Source organism: Mustelus asterias, chromosome 21, assembly GCF_964213995.1.
Source record: "Mustelus asterias chromosome 21, sMusAst1.hap1.1, whole genome shotgun sequence".
In the NCBI taxonomy this organism is placed as follows: domain Eukaryota; kingdom Metazoa; phylum Chordata; class Chondrichthyes; order Carcharhiniformes; family Triakidae; genus Mustelus; species Mustelus asterias.
The window spans coordinates 1045556-1070508 of NC_135821.1; the positions used below are offsets into that span (position 1 = coordinate 1045556).

Here is a 24953-nt window from a genome sequence, read left to right on the forward strand (position 1 = left end):
ATCCCCTAACTCCATATTAAACCTTCAACTTTTAGCACTTTAAGATCATATCCAACCGAGGCAGTTTTTTAAAAAAGAAACAGTTCCCTAAGTAAGTTGGCTGTGGTCTCATGAATTCAGTTTTCAATCCTGTCCGACCAACAATTTGGCTAGATTCTGATTTTGACTTGGGTGCATGGGCAGAAGGTTGAATCATAGAATCTACAGTACAGGAGGAGGCCATTTTGGCCCATCGAGTCTGTACCGACAGCAATCCCACCCAGGCCCTATCCTCGTAACCCCATATATTTACCCTCCGAATCCCCCCTGACACTAAGTGACAATTTAGATTGGCCAATCAACCTAACCCGCACGTCTCTGGACTATGGGAGGAAACCGGAGCACCCGGAGGAAACCCACGCAGACATGGAGAGAGAACGTGCAAACTCCGCACAGACAGTCAACCGAGGCCGGAATTGAACCCGGGTCCCTGGTGCCGTGAGGCAGCAGTGCTAACCACTGTGCCGCCCCAGCTCAGCTCGGCTCACACAAGATGGAGCCACTTTTCCTACTCTGTATGATGAACCTCCTGTACATTGTAAAATCTCCTGCCAGTTACGGCAGTAAAAAATCCAATTAGATGTGCAAACCATCCAATTAATCTTAACCATTAAAACAGATGTCTGATTGATCTTGGATGGCAAGTGATGCAGCATCAGAGTTTGTACTTAAAGTCGCAAAGGTTTGATTAGATTTGCTGCTTGAAGAGGTTTGGAAGCCGTTCCATTGCTTGACGTGAGTGTCTCTGCCCGTTGAAGTTGCTGCAATTACTTCCACCCACCCTGCCGCACCTCTCCATTGAACCAGTAGACATCCATAAAAACATAAGAACTAGGAGCAGGAGTAGGTCATCTGGCCCCTCGAGCCTGCTCCGCCATTCAATAAGATCATGGCTGATCTTTTCGTGGACTCAGCTCCACTTACCCGCCCGCTCACCATAACCCTTAATTCCTTTACTGTTCAAAAATTTATCTATCCTTGCCTTAAAAACATTCAATGAGGTAGTCTCAACTGCTTCACTGGGCAGGGAATTCCACAGATTCACCACCCTTTGTGTGAAGAAGTTCCTCCTCAACTCAGTCCTAAATCGGCTCCCCCTTATTTTGAGGCCATGCCCCCTAGTTCTAGTTTCACCCGCCAATGGAAACAACTTCCCTGCTTCTATCTTAACTGATCCCTTCATAATCTTATATGTTTCTATAGGATCTTCCCTCATTCTTCTGAATTCCAGTCTACTCAGTCTCTTCTCATCAGCCAACCCTCTCAACTCCGGAATCAACCTAGTGAATCTCCTCTGCACCCCTCCAGTGCCAGTATATCCTTTCTCAAGTCAGGAGACCAAAACTGTACACAGTACTCCAGGTGTGGCCTCACCAGCACCTTATACAGCTGCAACATAATCTCGCTGTTTTTAAACTCCATCCCTCTAGCAGTGAAGGACAAAATTCCATTTGCCTTCTTAATTACCGGCTGCACCTGCAAACCAACTCCTTGCGATTCTTGCACAAGGACACCCAGATCCCTCTGCACAGCAGCATGCTGCAATTTTTTACCATTTAAATAATAGTCCATTTTGCTGTTATTCCTACCAAAATGGATGACCTCACATTTACCAACATTGTACTCCATCTGCCAGAAGAACGGCACGACCAGAGATGTCTTTGACTCGCAGAGTGCCACCATAACGGCTGAAGGAGTGACGCCGGCAGACACTTGCAGTAGCAACAAAAACGCAGGCATGAATCATTTAGTAAATGGTGGCAAAGTACATGCCGGGGGGTCTCACTGGCTACATTTGTATAATCTCACAGAGATCCAACAGGAGCAGTGGATCATGCGAAGGAAGTTATCTCCGACTTGTTGTGCAATCGGATTGACACCTCACAGCTTGTGATTACAAAGGAGCTCACCAGGACGGCTGATGAGTACGCAGGGAAGCAAGCCCACGTGGAGCTGGCAGAGAGGTAACTTTATCTTGCGTCTTACTTTTAAGATTTTTCCCCCCTCCACTTCCAGTTTCCTTGCAGATGTTGAGTCTTGCTGAGCTCTGGTTCCACTGGTGTTGATGATGTGGAGATGCCAGCGTTGGACTGGGGTAAACACAGTAAGAAGTTTAACAACCCCAGGTTAAAGTCCAACAGGTTTATTTGGTAGCAAAAGCCACACAAATAAACCTGTTGGACTTTAACCTGGTGTTGTTAAACTTCTCCACTGGTGTTGGCAGCCCTCAGGCACCTCACTCAAGTAGCCATTACTCATGCAAGAGGCTCGATGGAAAATTTGATTTGATTTATTATTGTCACATGTATTGAGATACAGTGAAAAGTATTGTTTCTTGCGTGCTATGCAGACAAAGCATACCATTCATAGAGAAGGAAAGGAGAGGGTCAGAATGTAGTGTTACAGTCATAGCTAGGGTGTAGAGAAAGTTCAACTTAATATGAGGTAGGTCCATTCAAAAGTCTGATGGCAGCAGGGAAGAAGCTGTTCTTGACTCAGTTGCTATGTGTTCTCAGGCTTTTGTATCTATTCTTCTCGATGGAAGAAGGTGGAAGAGAGAATGCCCGGGGTGTGTGGGTCCTTGATTATGCTGGCTGCTTTGCCGAGGCAGCGGGAAGTGTCGACAGAGTCAATGGATGGGAGGCTGGTTTGCGTGACGGACTGGGCTACGTTCACAACCCTTTGTAGTTTCTTGTGGTCTTGGTAGTAGACATTGTCATGGCAGCCAAATATCCAATCCTGGCCTGTATCCCGCACCCCACACCAATCCAGCAAAGAAATGGGATGGGGATGTTTTTATTTTCTTCCTAACCAGGAGTGAAACTGCCTGCCCCAGCTGAGATCAGCTGATTTAGCTGTGAGACAACAGTGTTAACCACTGAGCCACCGTGCTGCCCCTGCATGGTGGTACAGTGGTTAGCATTGCTGCCTCACAGTGCCGGGGACACGGGTTCAATTCTGGCCTCGGGCGTCTGCCTGTGTGGAGTTTGCACGTTCTCCCCGTGTATGCGTGGGTTTCTTCCGGGTGCTTTGGTTTCTTCCCACATTTCAAAGATGTGCGGGTTAGGTTGATTGTCCATGTATAATTACCCCTTAGTGTCAGGGGGACCATAGAACATAGAACAGTACAGCACAGAACAGGCCCTTCGGCCCACGATGTTGTGCCGAGCTTTATCTGAAACCAAGATCAAGCTATCCCACTCCCTATCATCCTGGTGTGCTCCATGTGCCTATCCAATAACCGCTTAAATGTTCCTAAAGTGTCTGACTCCACTATCACTGCAGGCAGTCCATTCCACACCCCAACCACTCTCTGCGTAAAGAACCTACCTCTGATATCCTTCCTGTACCTCCCACCACAAACCCTATAGTTATGCCCCCTTGTAATAGCTCCATCCACCCGAGGAAATAGTCTTTGAACGTTCACTCTATCTACCCCCTTCATCATTTTATAAACCTCTATTAAGTCTCCCCTCAGCCTCCTCTGCTCCAGAGAGAACAGCCCTAGCTCCCTCAACCTTTCCTCATAAGACCTACCCTCCAAACCAGGCAGCATCCTGGTAAATCTCCTCTGCACTCTTTCCAGCGCTTCCACATCCTTCTTATCGTGAGGTGACCAGAACTGCCCACAATATTCCAAATGTGGTCTCACCAAGGTCCTGTACAGTTGCAGCATAACCCCACGGCTCTTAAACTCCAACCCCCTGTTAATAAAAGCTAACACAAGGCCTTCTTCACGGCTCTATCCACTTGAGTGGCAACCTTTAGAGATCTGTGGATATGAACCCCAAGATCTCTCTGTTCCTCCACAGTCTTCAGCAGGGTAAATATGTGGGGTTGTGGGGATAGGACCTGGGTGGAATTGTGGTCGGTGCAGGCATGATGGGCTGAATGGCCTCCTTCTGCACAGTAGGGATAAGTTATGATTTCTAGTTTCTGAAGCACTTTTAAGAGCTCACATTGATCCCAAAAGGTGACAGGCAAAACCTCTGAGCATAAGGAGGCGTTGAGCTTCCTAACTAGATAGTTTTACCTGTACAAATAAAGGAAGTGGCTTGAAAACTCTTTGTGACTGTGATAATAGCGAGTTCCCTGAGATACAGTTGCGTTGTATAATGAATAGTGGCAACGCAGGTGGAGAAGGCAGTCAAGAAGGCATACGGCATGCTTGCCTTCATCGGCCGGGGCATTGAGCTTAAAAATTGGCAAGTCATGTTGCAGCTTTATAGAACCTTAGTTAGGCCGCACTTGGAATATAGTGTTCAATTCTGATCGCCACACTACCAGAAGGATGTGGAGGCTTTGGAGAGGTTACAGAAAAGATTTACCAGGATGTTGCCTGGTATGGCGGGCATTAGCTATGAGGAGAGGTTGAAGAAACTTGGTTTGTTCTCACCAGAATGACGGAGGTTAAGATAGAAGTCTACAAGCTTATGTGGAGAACAAAGAACAATACAGCACAGGAACAGGCCCTTCAGCCCTCCAAGCCTGCACCGATCATGTGTTCCTAACTAGACCATCCGTTTGTATCCCTCTAATCACAGTCTGTTCACGTGGCTATCTAGATAAGTCTTAAATGATCCTAGTGTGTCTGCCTCAACCACCTTGCTTGGTAGTGCATTCCAGGCCCCCACCACCCTCTGTGTAAAATACATCCCCCACATATCTGTATTGAACCTTGCCCCCTTCACCTTGAACTTGTGACCCCTTGTGTTTGTCATTTCTGACCTGGGAAAAAGCTTCCAACTGTTCACCCTATCTATGCCCTTCATAATTTTATAAACTTCTATTAGGTCGCCCCTCAACCTCCGTCTTTCCAGGGAGAACAACCCTAGTTTACTCAATCTCTCTTTGTTCTTTGTTCTCTCCTCATAGCTAATACCCTCTATACCAGGCAACATCCTGGTAAACCTTTTCTGCACTCTCTCCAAAGCCTCCACGGCCTTCTGGTAGTGTGGCGACCAGAACTGGACGCAGTATTCCAAATGTGGCCTAACCAACGTTCTATGTAACTGCAACATCATATGCCAACTTTTATACTCTATGCCCTGTCCAATAAAGGCAAGGATGCCATATGCCTTCTTCACCACCTTTTCCACCTGTGCTGCCACCTTTAAGGATCTGTGGACTTGCACAGCCAGATCCCTCTGTGTGTCTATACTCCTGATGGTTCTGCCATTTATTGTATAGCTCCCCACTGCATTAGATCTACCAAAATGCATCACTTCGCATTTATCTGGATTAAATTCCATCTGCCATTTCTCCGCCCAATTTTCCAGCCTATCTATATCCTGCTGTATTCTCTGACAATGTTCATCACTATCTGCAACTCCCGCAATCTTTTTGTCGTCCGCAAACTTACTGATCACACCAGCTACATCTTCCTCCAAATCATTTATATATATCACAAACAGCAGAGGTCCCAGTACAGAGCCCTGCGGAACACCACTAGTCACAGACCTCCAATCAGAAAAAGACCCCTCCACTGCTACCCTCTGTCTTCTATGGCCAAGCCAGTTCTGTACCCATCTAGCTAGTTCACCTTTGATCCCATGAGATTTAACCTTTTGCACCAGCCTGCCATGAGGGACCTTGTCAAATGCTTTACTAAAATCCATGTAGACGACATCCACGGCCCTTCCCTCGTCAATCATTTTTGTCACCTCCTCAAAAAACTCAACCAAATTTGTGAGGCATGACCTCCCTCGTACAAAACCATGTTGTCTATCGCTAATGAGATTATTCAGTTCTAAGGTATGGACAGAGTGGATAGTCAGAAGTTTTTTCGCAGAGTGGAAGAGTCAATTACTAGGGGGCACAGGTTGAAGGTGTGAGGGGCAAGGTTTAAAGGAGATCTACGAGGCAAGTATTTTACACAGAGGGTGGTGGGTGCCTGGAACTTGCTGCCAGGGGAGGTAGTGGAAACAGATACGATAGTGACTTTTAAAGGGCATCTTGACAAATATATGAATAGGATGGGAATAGAGGGATATGGTCCCCGGAAGGGTTGGGGTTTTAGTTAAGTCGGGCAGCATGATCGGTGCAGGCTTGGAGGGCCGAAGGGCCTGTTCCTGTGCTGTAATTTTCTTTGTTCTTTGTTCCATTAATTATCGGGAGGGAATTGAGTGGCAGGCAGCGAATGCAAGAAGATGCATTGTAATGAATCCCTTTCAGGCTTTGAACCTCCTGCCAAATGATCAAAATTGGGAAGTTGTTTTTGAACAAATTCAAAGCGATTTTGCGACCATCGCAATGCAGGGTCGGAATACTACGTTTGGAAATGCGTTTTTGTTTTGTTTCCAATGGGGTGCCAGAATCGTTGACCTGTGTCTTGCAGGAAATGCAGAAATAGCAACTCGAGGCTGGGTCACACAGCAGCTGCAAGACCAGAAGCCGTTGCGCAAAATTAAAAAAATGTTGCTTTGAGATAAAATTGCTCAGATTTCCTGTGACCGAAGCGACCTTTAATATATTTTTGAAAAATATTCAACCACGAGTGACACTGGAGGGAGGGGGGGGGGGGGGCAAATGAACCACCCTGTCTGATATTTGCAGCCGAACATGTATTTGAATAGAAATACTCCCATTTGTACAATGCCTTATTGCATCTTTCCAAACCATCTCAAAGTATATCGCATGCAATATATTGCTTTAAATGCATTGACTTGTATGGAAAACATGATAACCATTTATATACAGTAAGGCATCACATTGCGTAATAACAGCCTATCCACCACTATCCATCATGGCTGCAGTGTGTACCACCTCCAAGGGTTCACATCAGCAACTTAGCAAGGCTTCTTCAACAGCTCCTGCTAAACTCACAACTTCCACCACCAAGCAAGACGAGGGCAGCAAGTGCATTGATGAAGCATCACCTCCAAATTCTTCTCCACGTTTCACATGCATCCCAACTTGGATGTGCATCACTGTTCAATGTTGCTGGGTCAAAATTCTGGAACTCTCCCACGAGATTGCATGGTTTCTGGTTGGGGTGGAGAGTGTATGTACTATAATGATTGGATTTTATTTGATTTGATTTATTATTGTCACATGTATTAGTATACAGTGAAAAGTATTGTTTCTTGCGTGCTATGCAGGCAGAGCATACCGTTCATAGAGAAGGAAAGGAGAGAGTGCAGAATGTAGGTGTTTCAATCATAATTAGGGTGTAGAGAAAGATCAACTTAATGCGAGGTAGGTCCATTCAGAAGTCTGAAGGCAGCAGGGAAGAAGCTGTTCTTGAGTCAGTTGGTTCGTGACCTCAGACTTTTGTATCTTTTTCCCGACGGAAGAAGGTGGAAGAGAGAATGTCCAGGGTGTGTGGGGTCCTTGATTATGCCGGCTGCTTTTCCCGAGGCAGCGGGAAGTGTAAATGGAGTCAATGGATGGGAGGCTGGTTTCCACGATGGATTGGGTTTCGTTCACGACCCTTTGTAGTTTCTTGCGGTTTTGGTCAGAGCAGGAGCCATACCAAGCTGTGATACAACCAGAAAGAATGCTTTCTATGGTGCATCTGTAAAAGTTGGTAAGAGTCGTAGCGGACATGCCGAATTTCCTTAGCCTCCTGAGAGAGTAGAGGGGTTGGTGGGCTTTCTTAACCAAAGCGTCGGCATGGAGGGATCAGGACATGTTGTTGCTGACCTGGACACGTAGGAACTTGAAGCTCCACTTCATCCCCGTTGATGTAGACAGGGGCATGTCCTTTAAGGCAAGGATAGATAAATTTTTGAACAGTAAAGGAATTAAGGGCTATGGTGAGCGGACGGATAAGTGGAGCTGAGTCCACGAAAAGATCAGCCATGATATTATTGAATGGCGGAGAAGGCTCGAGGGGCCAGATGGCCTACTCCTGCTTCTAGTTCTTATGTTCTTCATTACCCCTCCTCAAGTCGATGACAAGTTCAATGTACAAGGTCTAACAATTGTGTGGGACAAGTTGGAAGGACCAGTGGATCTTTACCTGTCCACCTTTGTATACTTAGGAAGCAAGGAAAATGGAGAAAGAGAAGATAATTGGAATGAACAAGAGTAGCAGAGCAGGCTCAATGATCCAACTGTTCCATCTTGCTTCTGTTTGTTTTTAAAAGGAAGGATTTGGTGCTGGTAGTATAGGCCGTTCCAATCAAATGTTCACAGAGAATAGAGTTGAATCTTGTATCCTTGCATGGTGGCATTCTGGCTGTCTATCGGTTGGAGCCGTGCACACACACCCCCGCTCCCAGGGGCAGAGGGGGCTCAGCTCACTGAACACGTTGCTGTAAAACCAGAAAAAGGTGCAGAGGTCACGCATCGTTAACAGCCTGGCCCGTTCTCATCTCATCTCGCTGTCGAGCTCATGTCCGATGCAGGTGTTAGGGCAGTGAAGTCTTATTTTAGAATTACTCAGGCCCACGCAAAGGATTGTGGGGCTTTCCTTTACACACTTGTGGCTTCTTTGTGGGCAGTGGGTGATGGTTATGATCAAGATTTGTCTATTTTTAGTGTTGTTGAGGCACTGTTCAATTTTTTTTTCTCTCCTTCTGCCCACTTTCTGCTCTCACATAATCACAAGGCTTTTTTCCAGATACATCTTGAACGAGATTCCCTTTAGTGTGATGGGGTGTGGAACGGACCCTGGACCCATCCTATTTGTACAATGTTTTATTGCACCTCTGCAAACCGTTTCAAAGTATACCACATTGCAGTGCATTGCTTTAAAAAGCATTGACTTGCATGGAAAACATGATAACCGTTTATATACAGCAAGGCATCACACTGGTGTGTGGTGGCTGCAGTGTGTACTACGCAACATAAAAAAGAGGCATCAACCTAGAGAGGACTTTATAAAACTTTAAGAGGTTGCTGCTTTAGAGCGTCCATTTCCTTTATTCTTTTATAAGTATCTCATCACCTCTCCTATGAAGCTCAAGTTATCACACCTGACTGAATGATGCACAATTTCACTCAGCAACGAGGATAAAGTTTATTTATTAGTCACAAGTAGGCCCACAGTCACGCTGTAATGAAGTTACTGTGAAAATCCCCGAGTCACCACACTCGGGCGCCTGTTCGGGTACACTGAGGGAGAATTTATCATGGTCAATGCACCCTAACCTGCACATCTTTGGACTGTGGGAGGAAACCGGAGCACCCGGAGGAAACCCACGCTGACACGGGGAGAATGTGCAAACTCCACACAGACAGTGACCCAAGCCGGGAATCAAACCCAGGTCCCTGGCGGACCTGTGAGGTAATCTCTGGAGCTCTTGAGATCGACTGGATTTCGCTGGTCACCAGTCCTCTCAAATATTACCTTTGCCTCCATTCAGCACGGATGCAGCAACATGCTGAGAAATAACTCAAAAAAGCATCAACTTGAACCTCCCCATCTAGAGAGACCTACGAGGCCCCCAACCAGCCACAGGGTTCTACGAAATCCACTCTGGACACAAATTGAACAGCTTCATAACACTTGACGAAACCTGGAGGAAAGCTAGGGCAGGAAACATCCTCCCAAGGATAACCCTCAATAAAATACGGACTGGATATGGCCGAATTGGCCACCTGATATATTGACTGCACTTGAAAACCCCGCTGGTCTGCGACTGGGGAAACGCTGAGCAAATCATGGAGTACGTAATAACATCTCGCTGTCTCCGATCCAATATCTCAACAACCAAGCTTCAATCTCCCTGGAGCAGGTGGACAACTCTCTATAGGAGGCAATGGCCTACTGGTGTTATCACTAGTCTATTAATCCAGAAACTCAGCTCATGTTCTAGGGACCCGGGTTCGAATCCCGCCACAGCAGATGGTGGAATTTGAATTCAGTAAACAAAAATGTCTGGAATTAAGAATCTACTGATGACCCATTGTCGGGAAAACCCATCTGGTTCACTAATGTTCTTCAGGGAAGGAAATCTGCCATCCTTACTCGGTCTGGCCTACATGTGACTCCAGAGCCGCAGCAATGCGGTTGACTCTCAGCTGCCCTTCAAGGGCAACTTGGGATGAGCAATAAATGCTGGCCCAGCCAGCGACACCCATGTCCCATAAATGAATTTTAAAAAACCTGGATGGAATAGGTTTTATGTTTCCCCTACTCCTCTCCTACCCCATTCCCCCCAGGATACTAAGACAAATTGTGGCACCTTCGCACCAACAGCTAGCTTGGTGTAGACTAGAAATTGAATCTTGGACCCTCTGTTCTGTTTAGCTTCAATCTAATTGTATTAATGCGAGCAAGGATTCCGTGTAGACCTGTGAAGATTTTGATTGTCAAGTTCTGTTGCATGTGTCCCTCCTCTCAACCCTTAAGTAGAAACTTAGAAACCCCTCAGCACAGAAAGAGGCCATTCGGCCCAGCGAGTCTGCACCGACCACAATCCCACCCAGGCCCTACCCCCATATCCCTAGATATTTACCCACTATTCCCTCTAACCTACGCATCCCAGGACACTAAGGGCAATTTTATTTTTAGCATGGCCACTGCAACTAACCCGCACATCTTTTGGACTGTGGGAAGAAACCGGAGCACCCGGAGGAAACCCACGCAGACACGAGGAGAATGTGCAAACTCCACACAGACAGTGACCCAAGCCGGGAATCGAACCCAGGCCCCTGGAGCTGTGAAGCAGCGGTGCTAACCACTGTGCTACCGTGCCGCCCTAACCAGCAATGTTTAACTGCAAATAGTCTTGATGGAGGAGCTCCCCAGTAACTCTGTTTATGAATGAGGTGGGGGGGGGGATCTCATAGAAACCTAGAAAATTCTAACAGGACTAGACAGGGTAGATGCAAGAAGGATGTTCCCGATGGTGGAGCTGTCCAGAACCACGGGTCACAGTCTGAGGATACAGGGTAGATCGTTTAGGACAAATGAGGAGAAATTTCTTCGTCCAAAGAGTGGTCAGCCTGTGGACCGCTGAAAGCAGTTGAGGCCAAAACATTGAAAGTTTTCAAGAGGCAGTTAGATACAGCACTTGAGGCGGAGGGGATCAAAGGATATGGGGGGGATGCAGGATCAGGCTATTGAGTTGGACGATCAAACTATGATGATAATGAATGGTGGAGCAGGCTCAAAGGGCCGAATGGCTTCCTCCTGCTCTTATTTTCTATGTACTTTCCAACCTGAATCAGAGCCTTTTGAGTTTCAATGCCTTGTATGTGCAGAGTTCACCAATCCTACGTTATATGGTATAGATGTCACACCTCAGCTTCGTGCTCCAGGTTAGAGGTGAAAAATGTGACCAGAGTCCCTGCTGCTGATCACAGTCAGTTGGGAAAGAAAGTTGGGTTGATCCACGGTGCCCCCCAGAGTTGAATAGCCCGCTGAATCTCACTGTCTTGGTTCATACATGAAGGGTGGCCTCTGAGCTGATGGGAGGCCCTGGGGCCTGTGCCCCTGGACAAATCAACTCTGTCCAAAGGGAAAGAATTTAGGGTTTTGTGCTGAGAGGTACCTGATTACTTCATAAATCCATGTTTTCTGAAATGTTAAACTGAATTAATCATAAAATCACTATTATTGATTTATTAGTCACAAGTACATTAACACTGCAATGAAGTTACTGTGAAATTCCCCTAGTCGCCACAGTCCGGCGCCTGTTCGGGTCAATGCACCCTAACCAGCACGTCTTTCAGACTGTGGGAGGAAACCGAAGATCCCGGAGGAAACTCACGCAGACACGGGGAGAACGTGCAGACTCCGCACAGACAGTGACTCAAGCCGGGAATTGAACACGGATCCCTGTGAGGCACTGTGCTACCATGCCGCCCCTAGTGTAGAAGGAGTATGCACTGACAACAATCCCTCCGAGGTCCTATCCCCTTAACCCCACATATTTACCCCACTAATCGCTCTAACCTATGCACCCCTGACACTAAGGGGGCAATTTCGCATGGTCAAGCAACCTAACCCTCACATCTTTCAACTGGGAGGAAACCGGAGCACCTGGAGGAAACCCACGCAGACACGGGGAGAACGTGCAAACTCCACGCAGACAGTGACCCAAGCCGGGAATCGAACCTAGGTCCCTGGCGCTGTGAGGCAGCAGTGCTAACCACTGTGCCACCGTGCTGCCCAGCTTTCTTCCAGTGACTCAGTTAAAGTCAGTTTGTCAATTGATCGGTACAGAACAGCTGGCCTCTGCATTGTTTCCTGTGGAAATGTACTGCGACAAGGAACCTCACTGTCAGAAGACAAGGGGAGAAAGACTTAATTTAAAACAAAATGAGTCTGTCAGCTAACAAATTCCGTCAGCTTGGTTTCATAAGCAGCAGTGCAGAAATTGTACTTGTAACCAAAGCTAATACCGATCACTGGGGGAGATGCTCTCCTTCCAAAGCAACATGAATCAGAATGTTTTCCTCAAAATTAATTTCCGGGATGTGGGCATCACTGGTTAGGCCAACATTTATTGCCCAACCCTAAGTTGCCCTTCTGAAGGTGGGCACAGTAAGAAGTCTCACAACACCAGGTTAAAGTCCAATAGGTTTATTTGGTAGCACGAGCTTTCGGAGCGCTGCCCCTTCATCAGGTGAGTGAGCGCTCCGAAAGCTCGTGCTACCAAATAAACCTGTTGGACTTTAACCTGGTGTTGTGAGACTTCTGACTGTGCCCATCCCAGTCCAACGCCGGCATCTCCACATCATGGCCTTCAGAAGATGGTGGTGAGCTGCCTGCCTGAGACCCTGCAGCCCCTTAGGTGTTGGCACACCCACGATGCTGGTGGAGAGGGAATTCCTGGATTTTGACCCAGCGACAGTGAAGGAACGGCCGACATATTTCCAAGTCAAGGTTGTGAGTGGCTTGGAGGTGAGTCTCCAGCTGGGTGGTGTTCCCAGGTATCTACTGCCCTTGTCCTTCTAGATGGTAGTGGGTTTGGAGGGTGCTGTTTAAAATGTGTCTTTATGAAGCTATTCACATGTGCTTTAGTAGGTTTTGTGCTTGCTGGTGTGAAATAAAGTCATTCTCAGTGAGAATCATTTCAAGATTCTTCTGCCACTGGGATAAGAACTAGGAGCAGGAGTAGGCCACCCGGCCCCTCAAGCCTGCTCCGCCATTCAATAAGATCATGGCTGATCTTTTCGTGGACTCAGCTCCACTTACCCGTCCGCTCACCATAACCCTTAATTCCTTTACTGTTCAGTCTATCCTTGCCTTAAAAACATTCATTGAGGTTCAATAAGGTGCTATATAAATGCATTGCTTCATTTTTTAAAAGTAGGTTTTGTGGATTGGAGCAGATACTCCCAACGTTTTCTTTTAAAAACTGTAATCAGGGAAACTTCATCCTCACATCTCTAAACTCTCTGTGTGTGTCACGGGCTTCAGGGTGAATGATTGTATCTGGTACTTGAGTCCTGTTCCACTGTACCCAAGAAACAGTTGCTGATGGGAAGACAATGGCCTAGTGGTATCATCGCTAGACTATGAATCCAGAAACTCATCTGGGAACCCGGGTTTGAATCCCGCCACAGCAGCTGGTGGAATTTGAATTCAATAAAAAATATCTGGAATTAAGAATCTACTGATGACCCATTGTCGGAAAAACCCATCTGGTTCATTAATGATCTTTAGTCAAGGAAATCTGCCGTCCTTTCCTGGTCTGGCCTATATATATAATGATAGAGGCCATACAGTGCAGAAGGAGGCCATTTGGCCCATCAAGTCTGCACCGTCCACAATCCCGCCCTAGTCCTGTAACCCCACATATTTATCCTGCTAGTCCCCTGACACTAAGAGGCAACTGGGCATGGCCAATCAACCTAACCCGAACATCTTTGGAATGTGGGAGGAAACCCACGCAGACACAGGGAGAACGTGCAAACTCCACACACTCACCTGAGGCCGGAATTGAACCCGTGACCCTGGCACTGTGAGGCAGCAATGCTAACCACTCTGCTACTGTGCCGCCCTTTGACATGTGACTCCAGAGCCACACAGACTCTTAACTGCCCTCCAAGAGCAACAAGGGGATGGGCAATAAATGCTGGCCAACCAGCGACGCCCATATCGCACGAATGGATATATTAAAAAATCATGGTGCAAAATGCAGTTTGCAGTTCCACCTTCAGCTAACCCTGATATGCTTGTGGGGCCCTCACTTTTAAATCAATTAGGATGAAGAGCTGTTTCAGCAATGAAAGAAAATATCCTTAAGTTTCCATTTATCGCTGTTCAAATAACAATAATAGAGTCATTGAGGTTTACAGCATGGAAGCAGGCCCTTCAGCCCAACTTGTCCATGCCGCCCAGTTTTTACCACTAAGCTAGTCCCAGTTGCCTGTGTATGGCCCATATCCCTCTATACCCATCTTACCCATGTAACTGTCTAGTGGGCGGCACGGTAGCACAGTGGTTAGCACTGCTGCTTCACAGCGCCAGGGACCTGGGTTCGATTCCCGGCTTGGGTCACTGTCTGTGTGGAGTTTGCACATTTTCCTCGTGTCTGCGTGGGTTTCCTCCGGGTGCTCCGGTTTCCTCCCATAGTCCAAAGATGTGTGGGTTAGGTTGATTGGCCATGCTAAAATTGCCCCTTAGTGTCCTGAGATGTGTAGGTTAGAGGGATTAGCGGGTAAATGTGTAGGGATATGGGGGTAGGGCCTGGGTGGGATTGTGGTCGGTGCAGGTTCGATGGGCCAAATGGCCTCTTTCTGCACTGTAGGGTTTCTATCTATGATTATAAACATTTTTTAAAGGATGGAATTGTACCCGTCTCTACTACTACCTCTGGCAGCTCGTTCCAGACACTCGCCACTCTCTGTGTGAAAGAATTGCCCCTCTGAACCCTTTTGTATCTCTCCCCTCTCACCTTAAACATACGCCCGCTAGTTTTAGACTCCCCTACCTTTGGGAAAAGATATTGATTATAATGTCGCACTTGTTATCCTGATTATTAAACACAGAACTGTCTTTAAGTACAGAATTTATTTCTTTGCACCCTGCTCTGCCCTGCCGCATTCTGCTAGGCAAGGTCACGTTCAAGTAGTAATTAGTCTGCAATTATCTGACAATCTATGCCAAACTGAAGTTCTTTTCATATGCAGACAGATTCTTGCAGATATAACCTCATCTTCAAAAACTTGGCAAGCGGACCTTGTCAAGTCATCCTGTGTGTTTGGCATTATTCCTAATTTTAAAAGAACAAGTCCTCATTTCAGTATCACCATAGATTGAGTTATTGGCCAGAGTTTTATTGTCCAGGCCACCACGGGAATCGGAGCGAGCGAGGGGCGCACCATGGAAAGGTCTGTTGACCTCGGGCAGGATTTTACAGTTTCGGGACGAGCGAGGTTGTAAGATCCCACCCATCATCTCAGGACTTTTGATTTGATTTATTATTGTCACATGTACTAACATACACTGAAAAGTATTGTTTCTTCTCGTGCTATACAGACAGAGCATACCGTTCATAGAGAAGGAAAGGAGAGAGTGCAGAATGTAGTGTTACAGTCATAGCTAGGGTGTCGAGAAAGATCAACTTAATGCGAGGTAGGTCCATTCAAAAGTCTGACGGCACTGTCAATCCCACCACAGTAACGGAGTGGAGAGTGTGGGCCAGTAAGTACCAAGACCACAGAAGTTTTTTAGGGAATAGCCATTAATTAAGATGCTGGAGTGATTTGGCTGGAATTAATTTTTAAAACATAAAAACCCAATTGTGTGTGTGTTTTGATCCATTTCTGGTCTGTGCCATGTAGGATGCGGAAGCGAGATGCGGGCAGTGCACCTAATCTCGGAGACAGAGTACCCTATGTGATCATCAGCGCTGCAAAAGGTGCAGCGGCCTACATGAAGTCTGAGGTACGGATGTTTCACTTTGTAAAAAAAGATTCAAGGTCTTATTTGTTGCCTATGCCGAGTTTCTTTTTGGTAAATTAATGGCTTTCTCCTTGATAAGTTGAAAGTTTATTTATTTGTCACAAGTAGGCTTACATTAACACTGCAATGAAGTTACTGTGAAATTCCCCTAGTCGCCATACAACGACACCTGTTCGGGTCAATGCGCCCTAACCAGCACATCTTTCAGACAGTGGGAGGAAACCAGAGTACCCGGAGGAAACCCACGCAGACACTGGGAGAACGTGCAAACTCCGCACAGACGGTGACCAAGCCGGGAATCGAACCCAGGTCCCCTAGTGCTGTGAGGCAGCAATGCTAACCACTGTGCCACCGTGCCGCCCGAGGGTGCACTCCAATAGCGTTTGGTAGGGAATGCTGCGAATAATAAACAAAGCCTTTCAATTCCTGAATGCCCTGACGTGCTTTCATCCAGTTAGGTGCTTTTGAAGCTGCTATTGTGCAGGAAACTTGGCAGCCAATTGCAACCATCAAGATCCCACAGGCAGTAATGAGGTGATGGCCAGATAATCTGTTAAACTGATGTTGACGATGAAGGAATGGTGATATATCTCCAAGTCAGGAGGTTGGAACTTTGAGCTGATTAAGCGGCACGGTTGCACAGTGGTTAGCACGGCTGCCTCACAGCGCCAGGAACCCGGGTTCAATTCCGGCCTCAAGTCACTGTCGGCGTGGAGTTTGCACATTCTCTCCGTGACTGCGTGGGTTTCCTCTGGGTGCTCCGTTTTCCTCCCACACTCCAAAGTTATGCCGGTTAGGTGGATTGGCCATGCTAAATTCACCCTAGTGTGAAGGGGATTGGCAGGGTAAATATGGTTACGGGTATAGGGCCTGGGTGGGATTGTGGTCAGGGTGGACTTGATGGACCGAATGGTCTCCTTCACTGTAGAGATTCTATGAAAAGCAAATTAACGCGGTTGTTGGAATCTGAAACAAAAGTAGAAAACACTGGAAAATCTCAGCAGGTCAGACTGCATCGGTGGAGAGAGAATAGAGCCAACGTTTCGAGTCTGGATGACCTTCATCTAGACTCAAAACATTGGCTCTTTTTCTCTCTCCACTGATGCTGTCTGACCTGCTGAGATTTTCCAGCGTTTTCTATTTTTGTTTCAGATTCCAGCATCCACAGTATTTTGCTTTTGTCTTTTGTAAAAACTACTAAGTTCAGTAGATTTTTTTTTTTCTTTCTAATTTTTCTACCTCATTGGGGTTCATGAACACCTGCTGCCGTCTGGTACCTAACGCAGGTGGGTTCTTGAACAGTTGGTAGGCTGTTCAACTGTCAAGCGTACTTGGCCTTCTCCTGCCCAAGTTGCCATGTGTGCCACAGTGTGCCAACGGAAGGCAACAGATGTCAGCTGGTATCCTGTCTCATTTTCCCCACTTCCTAGCAGGTGGATGCTTCACTTGACCAGCTTCTGCAGTAGAGAAGCCTGGTGAGAGTCCTCCACTGAGGTGATCCTGCAATGTTCTTTTGGGTTTTTAGTTCAGTCGGGCAGCATGGTCGGTGCAGGCTTGGAGGGCCGAAGGGCCTGTTCCTGTGCTGCAATTTTCCTTGTTCTTTGCTCCGACCAGCGCCTTATGCACTGCTCGTCAAAACAGGAATGCAGAAGACTGGAGTCCACCACCCAGACGTGCCATCTGAGATTGTGTTTTCCTGTCCCCAACCTATCGTCCACCCACCCTCTCCAAAAGAAGCGCCGTAGCATTTAGATGAAGGCTGGAGAAGTTGAAGCTAGTGACTCCGCCTTCTGAGAGTGTTTTTGGGAACCCTCCCTCCCCATTGTGGTATCAGCCACGCAGTGCTTGGGGAAGTGAGCCTTTGAGCACTGCTTCTCTTTTTTCAGTTTTGTGAAAGTATTTCCTTATTTTCTGCACACGTTTTTAATTGATCGCTCAACTTCCTCGGCTCAAAGAGAAAGTTCAGTGGTTTTGATGTTTGTGTTGAGGTATCAGGTGTGTTTCCCATCCTACAGTGGTGCTAGGGGGATGCCCATATCTGTAAAACCTAATAAGGCAAAGAGTCTGCAGCCTGCGAACAAACCACAAGGTTCTTTGTTGTCCACTGCAGCAAGCTTGTACTAATTTAAAAAGTAGAAAGCTTTTTTTGGAATTAATTCGGCCACTCTTTTATTAGGGGTTTTGAAGAGAAGGTAGTTTACACAAGCAGGAGGGTCTGGAATCAGGGGCATGGGTTTTGGAAGTAGCTAAGAAACTGGAGTGGAAATGAGATTTTTTTTTAATACAGTGAGTAATGATGGTCTGGATGCATTGTCTGTTTAAATAAAATTCAATAGTAACTTTCAAAGTTTTTAGTTTATAGTTTAGTTTATTTTATTAGTGTCACAAGCTGGCTTACATTAACACTGCAATGAAGTTACTGTGAAAACCCCTTAGTCGCCACACTCCGGCACCCGTTGGGGTGCGTGGAGGGAGAATTTAGCATGGCCAATCCATCTAACTAGCACGTCTTTCGGGCTGTGGGAGGAAACCGGAGCACGCGGAGGAAACCCACGCAGACCCTGGGAGGACGTGCAGACTCCGCACAGACAGTGACCCAAGCCGGGAATCGAACCCGGGTCCCTGGCGCTGTGAGGCAGCAGTGCTAACCACTGTGCCGCCCAAGAGAAATTGACTATATACTCAAAACAGTTGCAAGGCTGTAGAATAAAAAGCAGGTCGGGGCATTGAGTATAAAAATTGTCAGGTCATGCTGCAGCTGTACAGAACCTTAGTTAGGCCTCATTTAGAATATTATGTACTTTTCTGGTCGCCACACTACCAGAAGGATGTGGATGCTTTGGAGAGGGTACAGAAGAGGTTTACTAGGATGTTGCCTGTTCTGGAGGGTATTAGCTTTGAGGAGAGGCTGGATAAACTTGGTTTGTTCTCACTGGAACGACGGAGGTTGAGGGGTGACCTGATAGAGGTTTTCAAGATTATGAGTGGCATGGACAGAGTGGATAGTCAGATGCTCTTTCCTAGGGTAGAAAAGTCAAGTACTCGGGGGCACGGGTTTAAGATGCGTGGGGAAAAGTTTAGAGGAGATGTGTGAGGCAAGTTTTTTACACAGAGGGTGGTGAATGTCTGGAACGCGCTGCCCGGGGAGGGGGTGGGAGCGGGTACGATAGCGGCATTGAAGGGGCAACTAGACAAATACATGAATAGGATGAGAACGAATGGTTATGGACTCTCTAATGCATACGTTTTTAGTTTAGGCAGGCATCATGATCGGCCCAGGCTTGGAGGGCTGAAGGGCCTATTCCTGTGCTGCACTGTTCTTTGTTCTTGATAGTGGGGTAGTTCCTTCGAAGAGCATGACTGGCTGAATGGCCTCCTTCTGCACTGTTTGATTCGATGATGACTTTATTTTGCTTTGAGCACTCCCAAGGTCAGCTATGGCATGGTTCAGTGCAGAGTTTCCTCTGCCCCAGTTATGGTCTCCTTGCCTCATTCCCTGAAGGACGGCACTGCTTCCAGAGTTGCTCCACTTCCCAGTTCAACCATCCTGTCACTCCTCGACAAGCTTGCCAATTAGCTTTGTACTGAGGACCTGTGCCTGGATTGGGACGACGGAAATTCCTTAATTCCTTTCACATCCAACCTTTACAGCCAAATGTCTTTTACAGCTGTTTAAGAATTCATACAGAGGAATTGAAGGGGAGTGCTGTGCCATACTGTTGCGACACAACTGTAAATTGCGCACTTCTACGTATTTCATTTTACAGCGACGTTGGGGAGAAGGGTCAAGCAAAAAAGGGTATTTGTGCATTTGTGAAAAATGCAGTCGTTATAAGTACAATTGATCAAAAATAGAATTGTTTGGCTACTCTGAGCCCCTGCAATTAAAGGTTAAAAGCTCCAGCTTTAATCCAAGATCTATGCGGAGTTGGCCGCCACCTATTAGTACTGAGGAGTGGGCAACAGATACTGGCCTAGCCAGTGACACACACATCCCATGAAAGAGAAGAAAAATGATCTCATTTGGGCATTAGTTAGTAGTGGGGTTAGGGAATCCATCTAAGGATCCCCTTTTAAAGTAAGGTTTATTTATTCGTCACAAGTAAGGCTTACACTAACACTGCAATGAAGTTACTGTGAAATTTCCCCTAGTCGCCACACTCCGGCGCCTGTTCGGGTCACTGCACCCTAACCAGCACGTCTTTCAGACTGTAGGAGGAAACCGGAGCACCCGGAGGAAACCCACCAGGAGAATGTGCAGACCCCACATTGACCCAAGCCGGGAACCGAACCCGGGTCCCTAGCGCTGTGAGTGAAGCAGCAGTGCTAGCCACTGTGCCACCGTGCCGCCCCTCACTGTGCTACCTTTAATTGCTATCTGGCATCTGCTGCTGGAAAGTGTACACATTAACTGAGGTGAGGCTTCAATGTGATACCCCCCCTGCCACTGTTGCTAACATTCCCCAGTGGGGCGGCACAGTGGTTAGCGCTGCTGCCTCACAGCACCAGGGCCTCGGATTCAATTCCCAGCCTGGGTGACTGTGCGGAGTCTGCACGTTCTTCCCGTGTCTGCGTGGATTTCCTCCGGGTGCTCCAGTTTCCTCCCACAGTCCGAAAGATGTGCTGGTTAGGGTGCATTGGACACGCTAAATTGTCCATTAGTGTCCCAAGATGTGTAGATTGAGGGATTAGCCGTGCTAAATTGCCCCTTAGTGTCCCAAGATATGTAGGTTGAGGGATTAACCATGCTAAATTGTCCCTTAGTGTCCAAAGAGGTGTAGGTTAGCGGGATAAATGTGTGGGGTTCTAGGGATAGGGCGTGGGTGGGCCTGGATGAGATGTTCTGTCAGAGTCGATGCAGACTTGATGGGCTGGATGGTCTCCTTCTGCAGCGTAGGATTTCTATGATTCTAAGACAACGAGTTAAGAGAGGGCAGTGGTACTGTGGATTTGCACCAGAGCATGAACTGATAGCATTGGGATAGAAAAGAGAGGGCCAGGCATGTAGTTGGGAAAGACTGAGGTATCAAATCGTGCAAGATATGAGGTGTCACATCAGGTGGAAAATAAAAGCTCGTGGTGTAGAGGGTAACGTGGGCTTGGATGGAAAATTGGCGAGCTGACGGGAAACAAATTTGACATAAATGGGTCTTATTTTTTTTCTCAGAGGATCATGAGTCTCTGGAACGCTCTTCCTGAAAAGGCAATGGAAACAGCGTCTTTGAAAGTTTTGACGGCAGAAGTAGATAATTGATAAGCAAGGCAATGATAGAGGGTATGCGGGAGGTTACAGTTGGCTCAGCTATGACCTGATCGCATGGCAGAGCAGGCTAGAAGGCTCTTGATCCTAATTTGTACATCCGTGTGAGTAAGAATAAATTTCATGAGCCAATCTAGATAGGTTGGGGGGAGGGGATCAAAGCGAAGTGACTGAGAGTGAGGAAGGTAGCTCGCAAACAGAGAAGGGTTATAGGCAGTGCAAGAGGGCAGGTGGACTGGGAACAGAGAAGGGGAGAGGTCAGACCATAGGATTGAGAGGTGTCTACTCTAATGCCAAGAGTATAGTGAATAAACAACTAGCTAAAGGAGGAGAGGGCTTGGGAGATGTTAATAGCGCTTCAACAAACCGGGTCCAGATAAAGACTGGCATAAAGACACTTTGCCTGAATGCACGAAGCATTCGAAACAAAGTAAATGAGTTGATGGCACAAATCCATACAAATGAATATGATCTAGTGTCCATCACAGAAACGTGGTTGCAGGGTGACCGGGACTGGGAACTGAATATTCAGGGTTATCAGGCATTTAGGAAGGATAGACAGGTAGAAAAAGGAGGTGGGGTAGCTTTGTTAATGAAGGATAATATCAGGACGGTAGTGAGAGACGACATAGGCTCTAAGGAGCAAAACGTGGAATCGTTGTGGGTGGAGATAAGGAATAGTAGGGGGAGAAAGACACTGGTAGGCGTGGTCTATAGGCCCCCAAATAATAACTTGGAGGTGGGGAGGGCTATAAACAAGCAAATAATGGATGCGTGCAAAAGTGGAACGGCAATAATCATGGGGGATTTTAACCTACATATTGATTGGTCGACTCAAATTGGACGTGGAGGGCTTGAGGAAGAGTTCTTGGAATGCTGTCGGGATTGTTTCATTGAACAGTATGTTACAGAACCTACGAGAGAGCGAGCTATCTTGGATCTGGTTCTGTGCAATGAGACAGGTAGGATTAAGGATCTTCTTGTGAAGGATCCTCTTGGGATGAGTGATCATAATATGGTGGAATTTCTGATACAGATGGAGGATGAGAAAGTAGGGTCCCAAACCAGTGTCCTCTGCTTGAACAGAGGGGAGTACGATAGGATGAGGGTGGAATTGGCTAATGTAGACTGGGCGAGCAGACTGGTAGGTAGGACAGCTGAGGAACAGTGGAGGATTTTTAAGGAGATTTTTTTAAGTACTCAGCAAAAATATATTCTGGTGATAAAGAAGGACTGTAAGAAAAAGGATAACCGGACGTGGATAACGAAGGGAATAAAGGAGAGTATTAAAATAAAATCAGATGCGTACAGAGTGGCCAAAAATAGTGGAGAATTAGTGGATTGGGAAAGCTTTAAAGAAAAACAAAGAACGACTAAGAAAGTGATTAAGAAAGGAAAGATAGATTATGAAACTAAACTAGCTCAAAATAGAAAAAATGATAGTAAAAGTTTTTACAAGTATATAAAAAGGAATAGAGTGGCTAGAGTGAATGTTGGACCCTTGGAAGATGAGAGGGGGGATTTAATAGTGGAAAACGAGGAAATGGCTGAGATTTTAAATAAATTCTTTGTGTCGGTCTTCACGGTGGAAGACGCAAATAGTTTGCCGAATATTAGAGATCGAGAGTTGGTGGGAGGGGAGGTCCTTAATACAATTACTGTTACTAAGGAGGTGGTGCTTGGTAGACTAATAGGACTGAAGGTAGACAAGTCCCCGGGCCCGGATGGAATGCATCCCAGGGTACTGAAAGAAATGGCTGAGGTAATACCAGATACGTTAGTAGTAATTTATCAAAATTCGCTGGACTCTGGGGTAGTGCCGGCTGACTGGAAAACAGCTACTGTTACGTCGCTGTTTAAAAAAGGAAGTAGACAAAAGGCGGGTAACTACAGGCCGGTTAGCTTAACGTCCGTAGTTGGGAAGATGCTAGAGTCCATTATTAAAGAGGAAATAACAGAGCACCTGAATAAGAATGGTTTGATCAAGCAGACGCAGCATGGATTCATGAAGGGAAAGTCGTGTTTGACGAATCTACTGGACTTTTATGAAGATGTCACTAGTGCGGTTGACAGAGGGGAACCGGTGGATGTGGTGTTTTTAGATTTCCAGAAGGCGTTCGATAAGGTGCCTCACAAAAGGTTGCTGCAGAAGACTGGGGTACATGGAGTTAGGGGTAAGGTGTTGGCATGGATTGGGGATTGGCTATCTAACAGGAAGCAGAGAGTTGGGATAAATGGGTGCTTTTCTGGTTGGCAGTTGGTGACCAGTGGCGTGCCGCAGGGATCGGTGCTGGGGCCTCAATTGTTTACCATTTACATAGATGATCTGGAGGAGGGGACTGAATCTAGGGTATTCAAGTTTGCTGATGACACGAAGGTGAGTGGGAAAGCGAATTGCGTGGAGGACGCGGAAAGTCTGCAGAGAGATTTGGATAGGCTGAGCGAGTGGGCGAGGATCTGGCAGATGGAATATAACGTTAGCAAATGTGAGGTTATCCACTTTGGAAGAAATAATAGTAAATTGGAATATTATTTAAATGGAGAAAAATTACATCGTGCGACTGTGCAGAGGGACCTGGGGGTCCTTGTGCACGAATCGCAAAAACTCAGTCTGCAGGTGCAGCAGGTGATCAAGAAGGCGAATGGAATGTTGGCCTTTATCGCGAGGGGGATGGAATATAAAAGCAGGGAGGTCTTGCTGCAACTGCACAAGGCACTGGTGAGGCCGCAACTGGAGTACTGTGTGCAGTTTTGGTCCCCTTATTTGCGAAAGGATATATTGGCCTTGGAGGGAGTGCAGAGAAGGTTCACCAGGTTGATACCGGAGATGAGGGGTGTAGCTTATGAGGAGAGATTAAACAGATTGGGTCTGTACTCGTTGGAGTTTAGAAGGATGAGGGGTGATCTTATCGAGACATATAAGATAATGAAGGGGCTGGATAGGGTAGAGGTGGAGAGATTCTTTCCACTTAGAAGGGAAACCAGAACTAGAGGGCACAGCCTCAAAATAAGGGGGGGCCGGTTCAGAACAGAGTTGAGGGGGAACTTCTTCTCTCAGAGGGTAGTGAATCTCTGGAATTCTCTGCCCATTGAAGTGGTGGAGGCTTCCTCGTTGAATATGTTTAAATCACGGGTAGATAGTTTTCTGATCGATAAGGGAATTAGGGGATATGGGGAGCAGGCGGGTAAGTGGAACTGATTCGCTTCAGATCAGCCATGATCTTATTGAATGGCGGGGCAGGCTCGAAGGGCCAGATGGCCTACTCCTGCTCCTATTTCTTATGTTCCTATGTTCTTAATCCTGAGAGCAATTTAGCTCAAAGTAATTTCCTCATTGCCTGTCATTTTCTTCTCTGGATTTGACTGACCGTGAAGGGGCTGCATTTATTTCCCATCCACATTCGCTCTGAAAAAGTGATTGCAATTAAAGTTTTCACTAATTTATTAGTAACACAAGCAGGCTTACATTAACACCACAACGAAGTTACTGTGAAAATCCCCCAGTCGCCACACTCCGGCGCCTGTTCGGGTACACTGAGGGAGAATTTAGCACGGCCAATGCACTCTAACCAGCACGTCTTTTGGACTGTGGGAGGAAACGGGGCACCCGAAGGAAACCCACGCAGACACGGGGAGAAGGTGCAGACTCCACACAGACAGTGACCCAAGCCGGGAATCGAACCCGGGTCCCTGGCGCTGTGAGGCAGCAGTGCTAACCACTGTGCCACCCTTATTGATGGTGGACAGTCTTTGGGAAGTCACAAACTGAGTTACTCACTGGAAGATTCCTAGCCTCTGACCTGCTCGGGAAGCCACAGTATTTATATGGCTGATCCGCTTCAGTTT

At 46.8% G+C, this 24953-nt stretch overlaps 1 protein-coding gene across 1 annotated transcript in view; it reads left to right on the forward strand.

Annotated features, from left to right (window-relative positions):
* Positions 1-24953, forward strand: part of pold1 (polymerase (DNA directed), delta 1, catalytic subunit) — a 232159-nt gene that overhangs the window by 146088 nt on the left and 61118 nt on the right. Inside the window, exons 21-22 of the mRNA XM_078237250.1 lie at positions 1851-2003; positions 15727-15829. Coding sequence (XP_078093376.1) covers positions 1851-2003; positions 15727-15829 — 256 coding nt within the window. The remainder of the gene's footprint in view (positions 1-1850; positions 2004-15726; positions 15830-24953) is intronic.